The following is a 15,870-nucleotide window of genomic DNA, read 5'->3' on the forward strand; positions in this document are numbered from 1 at the left end:
TTTGTACAAACTATAACTTTTCCGTGCGACTCTTTTTCGTGCTCAGTAAGCGACGGGGCCGGTGGGGGTGGGGAGTTAAAAATTAATTTTATCTCTCATTGTATTCTATTTAAAGGTCTCAACAAAAGGAACCGTTTTCTACCAACTACTGCCCTTCTTTCTGTCCTCTTGTCAAAGTACGTGGTAGGGAGAGGGGGGGGGGGGGGGAAACTAGTTTTATCCTTCATGGTACTCTAATGAAAGGTCTCAACGAAAGGAATTAATTTCTACCTCCTCCTCGACCTCTTATCGTGATCGGATATTCCCTTATACCTCAAGAACGGATTGTCGGAAGAGAGTACTCACCCCGGTACTCACAAAGGGCGATTGGGACGTCTGCAAGAAATATATCCATTGGTTATGTTAAAACAAAAGCTATTTCGGTTAAAAAAATGCGCTTTATCTGCACAAGAGTGGTGCACAATTTATACTTGTTTATCAATTAAATTCAAGGAAAAAATGAAAGATCAATAAGATGATGACAATTCATGAGACAATAACATAAACAAACATACTGAAAATTGGAACACGTACCTATTCTGCAATGTACCTAAGCTTTATGTAAAATCTTTTGGTTGTAAGGTTTCATTACAACGTAATCCTGGGCGTAATTTAAACTGATTAGGTTTCATGTTATATACTGGGAAATTCAGAAACAATCGGTGCTGGTTTATTTCGACAAAAAAGGGAAAAAATTTATATTACAGGCGCTGTTGGTATTTTAAGTTTAACATTTTAAATTAGTGCGTAAATTAATGAGTGAAAAGAAATGGAAGACATTATAGACAAAGTTTTCTTAAATGTTAATGAAGTGTTGGAATGTCAGAAGCAATTTCAGTAAACTTGGGTTGAATTTATTTTTATGTGCCATGAATCCTTTGAAGTTTAGATTTAATTTAAGTTTGCAAATAAGGCAATAACGGATGCTTTCCGTAGGGCCCTTTGATTTTATAAGCAGACTTCCAAATTTCAAACAGACAAATAGTCGAATGAAATCTATAGAAAATCGCTAAGGGCATAGAAATATGCGTGATAATTGTCCAGGCCCAATTTCCAAAGAACTGTAAGAGCGTCGGTCGAAATTCTGCCCTATTCTTTTCCATAGCACTTATCGTCCACATTGCCATGTTAGCGATAATTAAAAATGTCACGAGTTCTCTGCCGGGTTTGCGTTTCGTTTGTTCTAAATTTCGACAGCGGCGCCACCATCCATCAAGGACCAACATCGTTTGTAGGCACGTTTGAATAAATGAAAATACTTCAGTCAAAAGTGGTATCGGAGAATTAACTGCTATCATATAATAGCACCCGATTATTGAAAACATGCAGTAAATAAACATTCCCGCTTGAGCAACGACCAGCAGGGTGATGTCTAAGACGCCCGCCCCTTCACCTGAAAAACAGCTCCATTAAAAATTAATTAGAGTACAAACTTTACCTCCAGATTTTCGAATGTACTTAAGATTTTTCATGCGGTACATGGCGAGCACGACCGCAAATATGCTGGTGAGGTACAATATCATTTCCACCACATTCACCTCGATTTTCGCGATGGCTCGGTTTAAAAGTTTCTGTTGTTCAGTAATTCCATTCTCATTGTTCAATACGAAGAATATGATCAATGAGATTATTGTTAATACGATTACAAGAATGCCGGCAAATAAGCCTTTGTGCGCATTCGAGCAGTCTATTGAAATGTGATGACTTGATTTTGGATGGGGATGCTCGAAGATGCCTGCAGGATCTGAAAAAAGTATTACGCATAATACAACTCAACAAGATATACATACACTTTCGTTATAGACATTTTTCAGTACGTGTTACCCACATAAATCGAACTCTAAAAAATCGCCTTTTTTATTGAAATGGAAAGAAGTACACCCTGACTCTGGGTTTAATATTAGAACAACAAAAGATGCAGATTCAAAATCCTTACGAAAATCTTCGGTACCACCCTTGATCACTTAGGTATATGAACCTTTTTTTCCATATCAATACCCAGACCTTGGTGAAACTACCATTTTGTTCGGAAATTGCAGTTTATCACTAAGGTTTGGTATGATCATTGGATAGGGGAAACTCTGTTTGAATGATATAGTGGATTGATACGATTTTGATTTATTTCTCGATTGTGATCACTTTATACGATGAGAGTAGCGACACTTTGTATGTGGGTGCGTGGTCCTGGAATACGATCCTGACTGTTTTAAATCTATGTGAAAGTTTAAGGCGCCGCGAAGTCGTGGGACAGGAGGAAATTAACTAGAATTACGGGACGATTTTGGATGAGTCTTATCCGTCGTTAGCTAAGGAATTGCTAACTCACCGATATTCAACTCTATGTGGAATTGAGTTACGTATGTCAAGAAATCTCATTCATTGGCGGACAAGGATTTAACCCAGGGGCTGAATTAAAAAAGAAAAGTAGTGGGAATTAGGTAGTGACAGAGAGCCGTGGACCAACGTGCGTTAAGCCACGATATCGTTTGCGTCGAGCGGTTAAAAAAATTCGACCACCTGTAAGTTGGCGTTGGTATAAAGGATTCACGGAACAATTCGCACCAACCCGGAAGAAAAACAATAGTTAATTGTGAGAAAAGTCGATAATCAATCAAGTGTTGCGAATTGGAGCATATCTCAAGAAGTGGAAGACTAGAGGACTAGTGCCGATAGTGAAGGGCGATGGAGGAGGCAGTCGGTGAGCGCATACCGCCCTTCCAATATAAATTTCGGAAAGGAATGATCAACGGTAGGAGCTCTTCAAGTAATTATCGATAACGTAATAGTGGGCAACAAAGGCATATACTCGTACAAAGGTTAATTTATAGGCGCCGGTATAGTAAACTTTATAAGTGCACCGCTTCATAATGAAAGAGAACGGAACTAATATTTGAGAAAATAAAGCACGTTAAGATAAGAAACGAGTGTTCAAGCAGATAAGAGGAGAAACGTTACAGTACATTGAACATTTTCATTACAAAAAATAAATTGTCACTTTTACCAGTGCCGTAGAGAATAAAATTTATTTTCTACAAGAGGGGTAAACCCTGTAAATGTAACTCTAACTAAGCCGTTACATACTATAAAAACTGGTAAATTTCGGTTTCTCCCACCAGAGGGAAACCACTTGCTAGTTACTGTGTCTATTTCTTAATAATTAGGACATGGAGACTCAGCTTAAAATTATTGAACTTACTTTGCTGATGTTGATGGGTTTTTTCCAGATTGATACCCGAAGCATTTTTGTGCAGGTCGCCCTTGCGAATTCTTTCTACTTTTTTCCACATCTCGTATAAGATAACAGCACAAATAAGGCTGTATTCAATAGTGCAGGGAAAAAGAAAAGTGCTGGCACTCTTCACTACGGAACCCATAGCCAATCCCGACAAGCAAAGATTATCGTGTAGTATCAATGATGTGTTATTCGAAACGTCTGCAAACAGTTTAATTAGCTCGCAATTAATTACAAATGCAATTCATACGAACCTGCCAAGTGCGCAATTTCATGCTTTGTCTCCTCTACGAGAACGTACAGCCACTCGCACAGATTAGTTGCAATCATATGCATCAGGCCGAATCTCGCAACAATTTTGTGACGGTCCAGCTCGATATCCTAAAAAACGCGAAGCCGCAAGTTAAAGGAATAACGTTCGAGTTAGTTTACCTTGCTGTTCAGAAATATAAATTGAATTTGCACTAAAGTTAATAGCATTCGGGAGGCGGGAGTGACGGCCTGCAGGACGTTGGAATGACAATCCTGGTTATTTCCCAGTTCGAAGTAATGAGCAAACTCTAATCCAGAGTACACCATGCTTCCGATACCGAAGGCTAGACATTACAAAGCGGGAGTTAATTGGCCTACTAGTTAATTTGCTATTATGTTGGATTTAATTGTCTATCTAATATTAATAGATTTGTTTTCCGTTAATTAAATCGACTGAATTATTTTGGATGAAAATACGACGTTTCATTAAGTTCTATATGAGCTTGCGTTTTGTACTACATGTATACCAAATTACGAAATGCTTTTAAGAAAAACTATCATCTTAAGAAAAGTGCGAGTACACTGGAACGAGAGGCATTTCAATGATGAATTCATGTACAAAGCTAACGGATGTGCCTTACATATGCATTAAAATGGTTCGCACAAATTTCCAAAAATAAATATTCTATCTTTTATGAATTATTATCCTCAAGTATAACTACAGTTTACGAAAACTGTAAATGTAATTATGATTGGTGGTGTTTTTGAAAAATCTTGAGGAAGGAGATTATTTTATTGTGGAAGGAATGTTTCATTAAATACTAGAATTAACGTAAAAACGAGGTTAGGTGGTTTGCGACGATTGAAAAAGCGCGTACGTTTCATTATGGGTAGTCCGCTCGATTTAACGAGTTGAAGAAGTTCAGAATCCGTCATCGTTTACGTGTGAAGTTAAGTGCGGTTTGTTATCGCAAACTTTTGTACGACCAGAATATTAGGATTATAAAAAGAGAAAAAAAACTAATTAATTTTAAGATTTTCTTGTTTTATTAAATGGAACGCCTGCGTGCGGGGTAATTTGTCCAAATAAGCTTTGTAATCTTTTCTTTCTTTCATGAATTTTGTTTTAATTTTCATTTCATGTGTGAATCAATTTTTGTTTTTGTCAATCAGTTAATTGAATGTGTTTATTCCAAACCATTGTGCGACTCCCATAGAGTGTTCATGTCAGATTTACCTTTTCGTATCCAAGATTTATTTTAGGTGTTGATCAAAATTTGTATAATTAACTGTTTGGAATTTGAGTCAGTATTGGGGCTTCTTCTTTCTAGCAGATGCCGAAAGTGTACAAGGAGAGATTATAAAATTACAAGTACCAAATTAAATCGCCTGTAAACCAATAAATAAAGTGACAATAACATTGCGAGAATTTGAGTTTAATCTGAATTATAAGTACCCATTGTGAATAATTGTAAAAACAGTACTACGTAATTAAGCAAAGCAAGTACCGTGAATGAACCACACGGAGTACTGGACTCCTACACTGATGAAATCTTAGACCACGACATAATTGTATCTGGTGAAGGCTACAAGATACAGAAACATCGTTATTACTTGGCATTTTAATCATTTTATAGTAGAATAAACTTAAACTTTGTGCGTAATTAAGGAACGCTTATTTAGGCCCGGTTGTATAATGTCAGTTTAACTTTGAACCTTTTCCCACAGAAATGGATAGCGTGACTAAGCTAAACAAAAGATAACAAAATGTAGGAAAGTAAAAGATCTTTTTCTGGATCACAAAGATCATTATTTTATTGATACTGATCCGCACAAAGCACACTGAAATAATGGGTACCAAGCGCCAAGCGTTTATAAAAGTGTCTGTACACTCCTAGCACAGTATAATTCAATTTGAAGACCTGTCAATAACATTATTTTGTACCCATTTTGCACTTACTTGTACCGAAGGTACCAAATTATAACCTATAACCGTTTTAATCAAATCCTGGGCATTCATAAACGTTTTTGTGTCATAATTATTTACTGTGATCCTACTCATTTATTGATTGTGGGTTTATTAACGCAAACATTGAAAATTCATTGTCGTAACATGTTGAAGAACTCTTAAGGCAGGTTTTAAGGGTACAACCTACAAAATATTTTCAACGAAATTGAAATTATACAGGGTGAGTTATATCAAAGTTGCATTTTTTTAAAGAGAAAGGTTGTGTCAATGATAAAATTTTGTATCATGATATACTGTGCCACAACTGTCATATACTGATGTGTACTGCAAGAAACACACTTAATAATTAATATTTTCGTTATTTCGATATTAAAATCTAAATTGTGAACTCAGAAAATTCTCATTAATTAAATTTACATTCAAACGGAAAATATTGTTGTTTTGTTCTAGACAGGTTCATACAAGAAAACCATGGTATAGTTTTGTCTGTTTAAAATATTGCCCGAATCTTTAAGAGTTATTTCCTGATTAGTTCCTACTCGTAATTAGCTTACTCCTTGAGCGGAAGTCAATAAACTTGGATCTGCACGTTTAATTTACACTGTTTTTGAATTATCGTAGTAGATTGAATTCCCGATTGAGAGCCATTACTTTGGACGAGCGATCTAACTTTTAGGCAGGCTTGTTCCTTGACGATCATGCATCATGAGTTTCAATTGGCTTTGACGGGAGTTTTGATTTCTGAGTTTGAGTTGCGCGGTCTTTTCTCGGCTGGACTTGAGCTTTTACAATACATTTTCAAAAACTACACCCATCATCGAACATTTAAATCTGCTTCACAAAAAAAATTCATTTGGTTTAGCCAATCATATCTTAAAGGCCACATTTTTCTTTGTAAGTGTCACTACACCAGTAAATGAACCTGAATTTACCTTTCAGTGGCGTCTTAAAAAAGAACCTCAAAAATTGTTTAATTGGATACTGGCTGGCGTCATTGACGGTATAAATTAAAGATCCTACATGATAGGTGCGCCTCATCCAAAAAGGAGTACTCACCGATCGCTCCCAGTCTCAGGTACAGACTTCCGTATCGCTCAGCTTTAGAATGCCACAACCGCCCCACAGACAGTGTATTCTTCTTGATAAAGCTTCTACTTTCTTTGCCTAAAAAATCAATTTATTAAATACAAAATCCCCTTTAAATGAGTTTCGTACATGTTTCCCTATCAAATATTGTGCTTTGTTGATGTACATTTCTCTTGTCATGTTCGGAGATACAGTGAAGTGCAGTGTAATGGTAGTTTACGTACCAAGCAATATAAAAGTACCATTTACAAACCTAGGATGTATTTACAGAAGTGTAAACGGCACCTTGCATGGTATATATCGTGTTTTATCTGAGGGTTCAAGAATAATTGTAGGTATTGGTGAACTAGACCGTGGGAAAATTCTAATTTCGATAGTTTGGCCAGGGTGCCAGATAATTTATCGGCAGTTGGTCCGGAGTGCGAGATCCGGGGGTGCCTCGCCAGTTGACCCGGGATGCTATATTTCGGCAGTCGGCCTGGGGTAGGTACTGTGGTACTTGGTTCACCATCTTGGATGTCAATTTGAACCCACCATCTTGGATGCTATTTTAGACTCGTCACCTTGGACCCTCGTCATCAGTGATTGCTGGAGGTTGCTTATTGGCGTTGAGGATTCGAACCTACGATACTTGAAATACTCGTAGTAGGCTAACGCGTAAGAACCTGTTAATTACGGAGGCTTTAAAAATGTTGTAGTTAAACGATGAAGTCAATAAAAAGTAGACTGCGGCCATTTTGTAGGAGCTTCTATTTTCTTCGTTAAGCTTTCAATATTTGCCCTTGGAGAATTACGTACTTTGACCTTAATCAAAATTCGTCTAGAAAAAATCAAAAATTTTGTAGAAAAGTCACTAGAATTAAAAAAGTTACCAGAAAAGTAACTAGGCTTGTAACTCTGCTAGGTTATTGGGCTGACCTTGAAATTGTAAGTGTGTGCATGCGCTTGAAGCGCATAATTTTAACCGATTGTAGTAGACCAGCTAGTTTTGTTGCAGTCATGGCGAGTGTACAACCAAAACGCGGAGTGTGTTTTGTGTAATACTGAATGTAAGCGTGGGATTCTTATGCACTGACGTTTTCACGCAGTGTATGGGCAAGCTTAGATGTGTGTCGTCTCATAGGGAGAGCTGACATACAAACCTATTAAGTAAATTTAAAAAAAAACGAAAATGTGAGACCTTTATTGTAATTACGAAAATAATCCCGAGCAAACTGCCAAAGCACTCGGGCCAACTGCCAAACTACCCCGGACCAACTGCCGACATATAGCACTCCGGGTCAACTGCTGAAGCACCTTCGGGCCAACTACCGAAATATCATCTCGCACCCCGAGCCAATTGCCTAAGCGTGATCTCGCACCCCCGGCCAATAGCCCAAATTTGATCTCGCACCCCGGACCAACTGAGAGTGGCTCAAATTTTGTACACATTTGTTTTGCATTACTTTTTGATACACTAATTTTATTTACTTTTCAGTTATCTGTCTCATTCATTCCCAGTTTCTTATTTACTAAAGTGTATTGTCTTTCAGCGGGTACATTTCATAAGAAATGTTAGTATCTTTTGAGATTGAAATTGTGATAAACATATTCTTCCATGGGTTATGTTGTCAGGATAAGAATATCTCAGTTAAAGAATAAAGACATTAAAACCAATAAAACTAGGTCAATTTTTGGCGTTAGTGTATGATCAAGGCAGAAGACTATAAAGAAAACTTATAACGTGTACGCCAACAAAACCACATCGGTAGATACTTTAGGTAGTATTTAGTTGAGACGGACTAGAATATCCGGCTAGCAGTTTCTGGCATTGATTTGTCTAATAATCCATCGTGTTGCTCAACCACGGATGCGGTAAGTTTGGGTTAGGTTCGAAAGCTTATCAGTGTTTTATAGGTAAACGAGTTTGTTTATCACATTGTCAATTTTTTACTCGATCCATACCCCTGCAGAAGGTGTATGAAACGCACAAACTCTTATTTCTATTAATCATGAAGGAAAGCATACGAGATATTTCACTCCTGTGAAAGTGTACGTTTATTTTCGGTGTCACGGAAAGCAATACCGTGGAGACTCGTTACAATGAAGGAACGGAATTCTGATTTTTCTTGTGTATATAAAGGCTTATTCATAAAGTATCTTAAATCTTAACTTAAAAGGTTCCGTTATTTTTGAGAAGATAGGACCTGATTATTAAGTTTATTCAATTTTACAGTTTCCGAAGACGCTTTTACATTAAAAATCGCATTACACAATTCAATTTCGCAAAAATAAAGGTTTAATAGAATATTTAGGGCAAACCATTAAAATTTTCGTTTTAATTAAACGAGTCAATTACCTCTCTCACTTCATCAAAGCACTGATCAATATACCCTAATGAAGTTTACCCTTTGTGAACCAAACTATTGAATTAGTGTAACGAATCTGAAATTGGCTGCACTACATAAATTCATACTTACGATATGCTTTCATGATGGAAAAGATTGCCTTCTCCTTTACTAACGTAATGTACATATAAGCAACGAAACCGATGCTTCCGAAGTATAAATACAAATAAAAGCCTTGGTAGAACGAAAAATTTGCGTCCGGTGAAATTGTGTCTGTGATCGGAATTGCAATTCCTAGGATAACTAACAGTTTCCCGTATAGCGCTGACAGAATGGTAGTAGATGCATTGCTGTAAAGGTTTGTGGAGTAAAAAACATATATCACATAGATAGGTACTTACAAACTCTCTCTTGGCTTATGAAGCGTGTGATTCGTCTCCTCGTTCTCGTCGAGCTTTGCTTCTCGTGTCTCGGGATTGTAATCAGGATTTTCGATAACTCTAAGGGATCAACATTGAGAAATGGTAAGTAGAATGAACCCACTTTTCCGGCCATCTTGGATTTTAGTTGCTGATTCGCGCAGCGATTGGTTACTTAATTTTGCGGTTTTGCGGAGAGGATTCAATTAATTTAATTATTTAAAAAAATGGATTTTTGACACGCTTTATTGCCCTGTTTATTAAATTTATCACATGGTTTTCGAATTGTGGACTTATTTATTGATGAATTATTTTAATTAAAATTGTGATCTCTTAGCATTCGGTAATAATTACTGGAATAAATCAGTAATCAGTACTTTAATTACGTATTAATTTTTTCTCTCTTTTTCTTTTTTTGTCGATATATTTTCCTTATGTGCGTAAGGACAGAAAAAGGACATTAGTAAATATTTCAGCAATTCATACGGAATTCCACAAGTTATCACAACTTGTTGGAAGATGGCAATACGAAACTCTGTCTTCCGCACAAGACTCTATTTTATTTGTAAGATTCCGGAAGGTGTAAGTGTACACGGACGTACAGGCAATGTACAGACAAAGTAAAAATTCAAGTGGTAGCTATTCGCATGGCGTCCTCTTCAAAGCAGGTTTGTTGTTGCCGTGCTGCTTATAAGGGAGTTGATGTGGCAAGATTATTTACCTACAGGTAGATGGGGCTAGGGGTTTGTTACAAACTTAATTAAAATAAATTCGCGAATAAATCCTGGGATAAATTCAATGAGGTTGTCAATAAATCGCGTGGCCACGCCCATAACATAATCCGATTCTCATAAAGTCGAGTACAAATTTTATATTAATAAGTGATATAATTTAAGGCTTGATTAAATTAGTCCATTAATAAAAACCAAGATGGCGGAAAAGTGGGCCGAGCAGCCTTGATGAAACCCCGCCCACTTAAAGATAAAAACAAAAAATGTAAATATAAATATACAAAAATTATTCGTAGTTTAAAAACTTGCAGTTTAATGTATTTGTGACTGTACTATGTAACGGATGCTATGCTTTTGATACGAATTTAGAAGAAAATTTGTATATAATTATCATCATAAAACTTCACATTATACCTGTATTGTTTTATCATGAGTATGTACGTGTGAAATGTTACATAAGATGTAGCGATAATTCCAGCGGGAGAATTCGAGGTCTGGCTGACAGAGAGACGAGTGCCAGACCTGGCGGTGTTAATGTCACTCTTTGATTTAGTAAAATAATTTAGGCAGGTCCTTCTGTGAAGTAAAAATTATTTGAATTACGTAAAGGCACGGCCAATAAAGTGCACATTTAAATGTGACAATGAACGACTTCATAATAAAAGGAAATACAGTGCGTGGGAGGTGATTTCGACTTACGTGTTATCTAAATTCTAATGGAAGAATAATTGTAAAGAAGTGCACCGAAGAAACAAGATCGAGAATCGCAACAAATAAACTGTGTGAATTGCTGAACTGAGTGCACCAATATTAACAACTGAGTTTCACCATAAACCGAAAACTTTCCATTTATCAATGGGGATACAAATGAGCAGCGGATTGTTTTAAAGCCTGCAGAGTGTTGTATTTTTTTTGCTTGCGGTTTGTTTATAAAAACCTCGTGATTTGCTTATAATAAGGGTTCAAACCCAGACCGAGAAGTATGAGTGGCTCTTGAAAAATCGCATATCACAACAAAAACGACATGAAATCATATTAGAAGAGGTGACCGGCGCGGGGCATCGAACTCGGAACCAATTCTGCAGACGGCGATTGAAAGGACGAAAGGAAAAAGAACTTTGGTGGACATTCCCTACCACCGAAGTTTTCCCAATATCACGTCATTCAAAATGACCGCCTTTTTCCAGTGCCATTCTCTTTACGCGGGCGTTTTAGGTTATCGAAAAAGGTTTCAAACAAAAAATGTTCAGCCTAAAAGTATCTATAACTACATTTATTACCAATTTTTTGACAACTCAAACCGTTAGTCCGGAAGAATTAGTTTTTCATTATTCTGCCGTAAAGACAGCAGATTTTGACATGTTTTTCTTATTATTTCTTATGAACACGATAACTGGTAAATGTTTGGGCCGATTCAGCTCAAACTTTACGCAGTTAAGCATTAATATCCCCCCTCTACAAACTTGGTCGCATCAGATATAACAAAACAAGTTAACAATATTATGAAATACAAAGTAAATATAACAAAAAAAAGTAAAAAGTAAGTAAAACAGTATAACAAGAAAAACGAAAAAATAATAGCTTTCTACGTATAAATTTACACATTAAACATTAAAAAAACATGTTCAGAGTCCTGCAACAAACAAAAACACTTGCGATCGAAACCTTTACAGGACCTGGTGTGTCTAACATCTTCTGGCAGCTTGTTCCACAATTTGGCCGCTTGTATATAAAAGGACGATGCTCCAATGCTTGTCTGAGCCTTAGGAATATTAATATTTGAAGTCCTAGTACCGTAACAATGGAAACTACTGAGTGCCCGAAAGTTTGTGTAGAGATAAAGCGGTATTTGATTAAGAATGATTTTATGCAAAAGTCTTAGCATGTGGTATATTCGATTAGTTCTCATATTTAGCATATTATGATGTTGAAGTATAGGTTGTATATGATCATGATCACTACGTTTAAGATTACACGCAAAACGTAAACAGTGATTTTGAATTTTTTGTATTTTATGTTCGTTAATAGCGGCCAATCATATTATGTGATGAAATGTGAATAACTAAATAAATTGTATTGTGGTTACTTTGTCCGTTCATCTGTCCGTATGCCAAATCAAAACAATTTGCGCATTCGCAATCCGATTTTTTTATTTGGTAAGATATTTAAATTAATGTAGGCACCTCGAATAAAGGTAAAACTAATGCCGAATCAAAAAAAATCATCGCATAGATTTTGTTTTTTTTTATTCATCGCGGACTACTTGATTAATATATAAAAACCGTTGATATAAATTATTTTTTCTATTTCGGTGTCACAATGATGATTTTGTACAACTGTTTTCGGCCGAAAACAGTTGTACAAAGACAGTGATTATAGTCGTTTTTTTTGGTAACTCATCTCTTAATTTGGCAGTTACTAGTTAGTACAAGTAGGTACTTCGTTGGGTACATGTTTGAACTTCAAAATGTCAGTCTTACTACGCTGCCAACCTAAAACTTAACGGCATAAAAAGTGTTCCCAACATAAAACATGTTAGTTCTAATGTTCCCTATACTTTCTGATAATGATTTTTTTAATTAAATTAAAGCACCGAAATAGAAAAAATAGTATGAAAAACGCGTGTTACAATGCTTTATTGTAATACTCCTATCTTGCGGACACTCGTGGCTACGCTTCGCGTCGCCACTCGTGCCACAAGATAGTCGTATTACAATAGGTCGCATTGTAACACTTGTCTTTCAATATACTATTCAATTTGATGCTATGATAGCTCCTTGAAAAGAGAATTACGAAATCTATTAACTAATCTACAAATCCAATATAACGCGGATTTAACTTCAGGATGTTGGTAATTGTTCCTCAAAAGTAGCCATCTTGAATTTTTTTGACATCAATCGTAAATTAAACGTAAAAACGTAAATTAACTTTTATATAAAACTTTTTTTAATTTCTCGTATACTTTCGATTATATAAGGCATTGAAGGAAATGACCGATTTTGGTATTTTCGAAATTACGTCTAATCTATTCGACATTTTGAACTTTCACAAGCAAATTTTAAATAAGCTACTAAAATTGCAAAACATCGTCCATTTAACCAATTGTCTATCTTTAAATGCTGACACATGTTTCGGTCTTATTAACGACAATTAATTTTCCAAGCAAACATTATGCTAATATTCTAGTTAAATTGTAAACACAAACAAACAAACAAAATAAAGGCAAACTACCGAGTTAATGCCAAAAACTGAGGACACTGAAGGCTATGTCTCTTCTAATCCGCTGATGGGGAGAACAAAAATGATGGCAAAATCAATGTCACATGTTGAAGGCAGCCACAACATGACTTCCCAATACAGCTCGGGGTTAAAGTCACTTGCAGCTATTTTTGTTTAACACTTACTCATACATATGGTCTACACCAGAAGGAGTAAGAAGGGTCGGTAACATCTAACACGTATTTTGATCCCGTGTTTCAGCTAACATGTGAATAGGGATGAGCCGTGATTTGTCACCTACTCCAGGGTGAAACAACACACGACTAATCCCGATCGATATATTAGTTGAAACCCTGTGCGTCATAATGACCGTTACTTAATGATTTGAATTTGCTTATCTAGAATTACATGTTACATTGTTTATTAAGATAATTTTAATTATATGGCCAGCAGGGAGTTTAATGGACATTATAATTTCTTTCAGAAGAGAGTAAAAAGGTTTATTTCAGAAGAGACGCCAATATTGAAGTGGAGTAATCTCTCCAAATATAGGTACTCGAGTATTTAGGTTTCGTTGAGAAAAATCCTGGTACTGTGTGGTTGTCGTAGACACGATCTACGATAAAATCTCTGGTATACAAAAACGTGTACGTGGACCCTCTTGATTTTGAGCTCCTTGCGAAAAAACACTTTTGCAAAGAGAAAATGATAGATTTCGACGAGACGCATTCGTCAGTGGAGTCAAAGCTTCAAGTGTTATAGTATCTCGAAAACGGCATGTCAAAATAGGGTAGTTACAAATGATAGGTATATGTTTGATAGATGTTCAGGTTGTCTTATAGATGAATCCCATTAATTGTGGGTGCGACATCCAGAGATCCATAGATTCGGAAAACTATGATAAATAAAAATTTGAACATTGCTTTGCGAGAGGAAAATGCATTTTATTTTGTCATCAGCAATAAAAACCTAAAGTGAGCACCTCCAACCAAAAAGCTGATTAGATAGATACATATTCATTAGACGAGCTCTAATAAAATTGCTAAATAGTTTGCTTGCTTGTTCGGACGGCTATTGGTACACAAATGACTATTTCCTTGCGAATTTGGAATAAAACAGTTCACTATACTGCCAAAATTAAGCGATAAACACGAATTTCGTAGCAATATTCAGCCTACATCATTTACGAAAACACAAGCTTAAATGGCACAGAACTTTTTCAATCTATAGCGATTACTACGTTCAAGCCCAGCAGGCATTCTATATTGCATTGTCGGGCGAGAATTTGACCAAGATTATTCAACGTTATCCAAGATGCGTAAGATTTATGCGGACAAATTACCTCAGTAAAGCTCTTCTTTGGTGCATTACCGCATGAGCCGCAGATAAGGCAATTGCTTGAGATGGCCTCCTTAATGCAGCTATGATAGCAGACGATCGCCGGGAGTACGTTGCATGATCATAATGTAACCCATCTACGTCAAGGGAATGACTATTTATTACATTAGCGGGATTGGAAATTGTATTCTCTGGACCTTCAATTAACGGCTGTAATTCCCGGTCTCCTTCTTCAGCACTGCGAAGTAGGAAATCGAGGTAATAATTTAAATATTTACATCAAATTCAGAACTTTAGTCATTAACCAAATATGCGTCCCTCCATAAAAATCTTCACATTAGCACTTTATTACATAAAATCTCTACAATTTCATATTTGCTCACCTCTTTTCCTCTTTTACGGTGTCCATTTTAATTCTTAATTATATTTCTTCCCCAGGAGCCTCGTTCGCTTTCTTTATTAAAACTTTTATAAAACTAAAGCGCTTTTCCTGTAAAATTATAGTCGAAATAATTTAATGAAACATGCACATTCTACACGTTTTAGATAAGGATAGTTTTACGGCTTCGAGTTACTTAGTAAAAATTAATTTGAAAAATTTTAAAGTAACCAGACGGTAGTTGCGATTTTTTTTAAATTCCCGCACGTATCGCTTAATTCTAACAGAAACTAACTAAGCGGCTTCGCGACAGATTTCCATTTTAACTGTTTTGCTTACATAAACGATTTGTGCAAATTATCACCGTATACGCTGTGACGGTGGAGCAGGCATGCTAATTAAAAGTTAAATTCACTATTATCATACCCACCTAAGTACTGTTTTAAGAGAAAAACACTTTTTTAGTGTTTCGTCACAATATTTATATCGGTTGTAAAAAATTTACAAGTAAACGAAGTTTATGATCTGTGAAGGGAAGATTAGATCCCGTGCATTACCAACGTGCATACCTACTATATGTTGCCATACAAATTTTTCTACTATAAACTGTTGTTTGGTTTAAACTTTTCCACACAGTCCCTAATTGTGACAGTGGCCACTTGAAAATAAAAAGCGCATTTCGGCTTGTTTTCAGTTGGTTGGGCAAAACAACCAACTCATGAAAACGTAGAGACCAACCACATGGCACACCATAGACAATTAATTGGCTCTGAACTTCTACAGGTGAATAGAATGATACTAATGTCGATAAATTCAACTTCTGTAAGACGTACTGGTGTGTAATGGTCTCGATTTGGGGTAAATAAAAAACTCAATTCC

General features: G+C 36.1%; 1 protein-coding gene across 2 annotated transcripts; it reads right to left on the minus strand.

Annotated features, from left to right (window-relative positions):
- Positions 1-485: 485 nt before the first annotated feature.
- LOC116169318 (proton channel OtopLc-like) lies at positions 486-15,413 on the minus strand. 2 transcript variants are annotated; one of them, XM_031485383.1, is made up of 10 exons: positions 14,996-15,413; positions 14,617-14,850; positions 9,307-9,405; positions 9,038-9,255; positions 6,549-6,656; positions 3,704-3,867; positions 3,526-3,652; positions 3,236-3,472; positions 1,478-1,783; positions 488-1,432 (listed from the first exon to the last, which is right to left on the minus strand). In XM_031485383.1, exons 1-10 carry the CDS (start codon positions 15,019-15,021, stop codon positions 936-938), a joined length of 2,016 nt encoding a protein of 671 aa, XP_031341243.1. In that variant the 5' UTR covers positions 15,022-15,413; the 3' UTR covers positions 488-935. The 2 variants fall into 2 exon arrangements, with proteins under 2 accessions (XP_031341244.1, XP_031341243.1); XM_031485384.1 differs by lacking the exon at positions 14,617-14,850 and having other exon boundaries at positions 486-1,432.
- Between the last annotated feature and the right edge of the window lie 457 nt (positions 15,414-15,870).

The sequence above is a fragment of the Photinus pyralis genome, unplaced genomic scaffold, assembly GCF_008802855.1.
Source record: "Photinus pyralis isolate 1611_PpyrPB1 unplaced genomic scaffold, Ppyr1.3 Ppyr1.4_LG4, whole genome shotgun sequence".
Taxonomy (NCBI): domain Eukaryota; kingdom Metazoa; phylum Arthropoda; class Insecta; order Coleoptera; family Lampyridae; genus Photinus; species Photinus pyralis.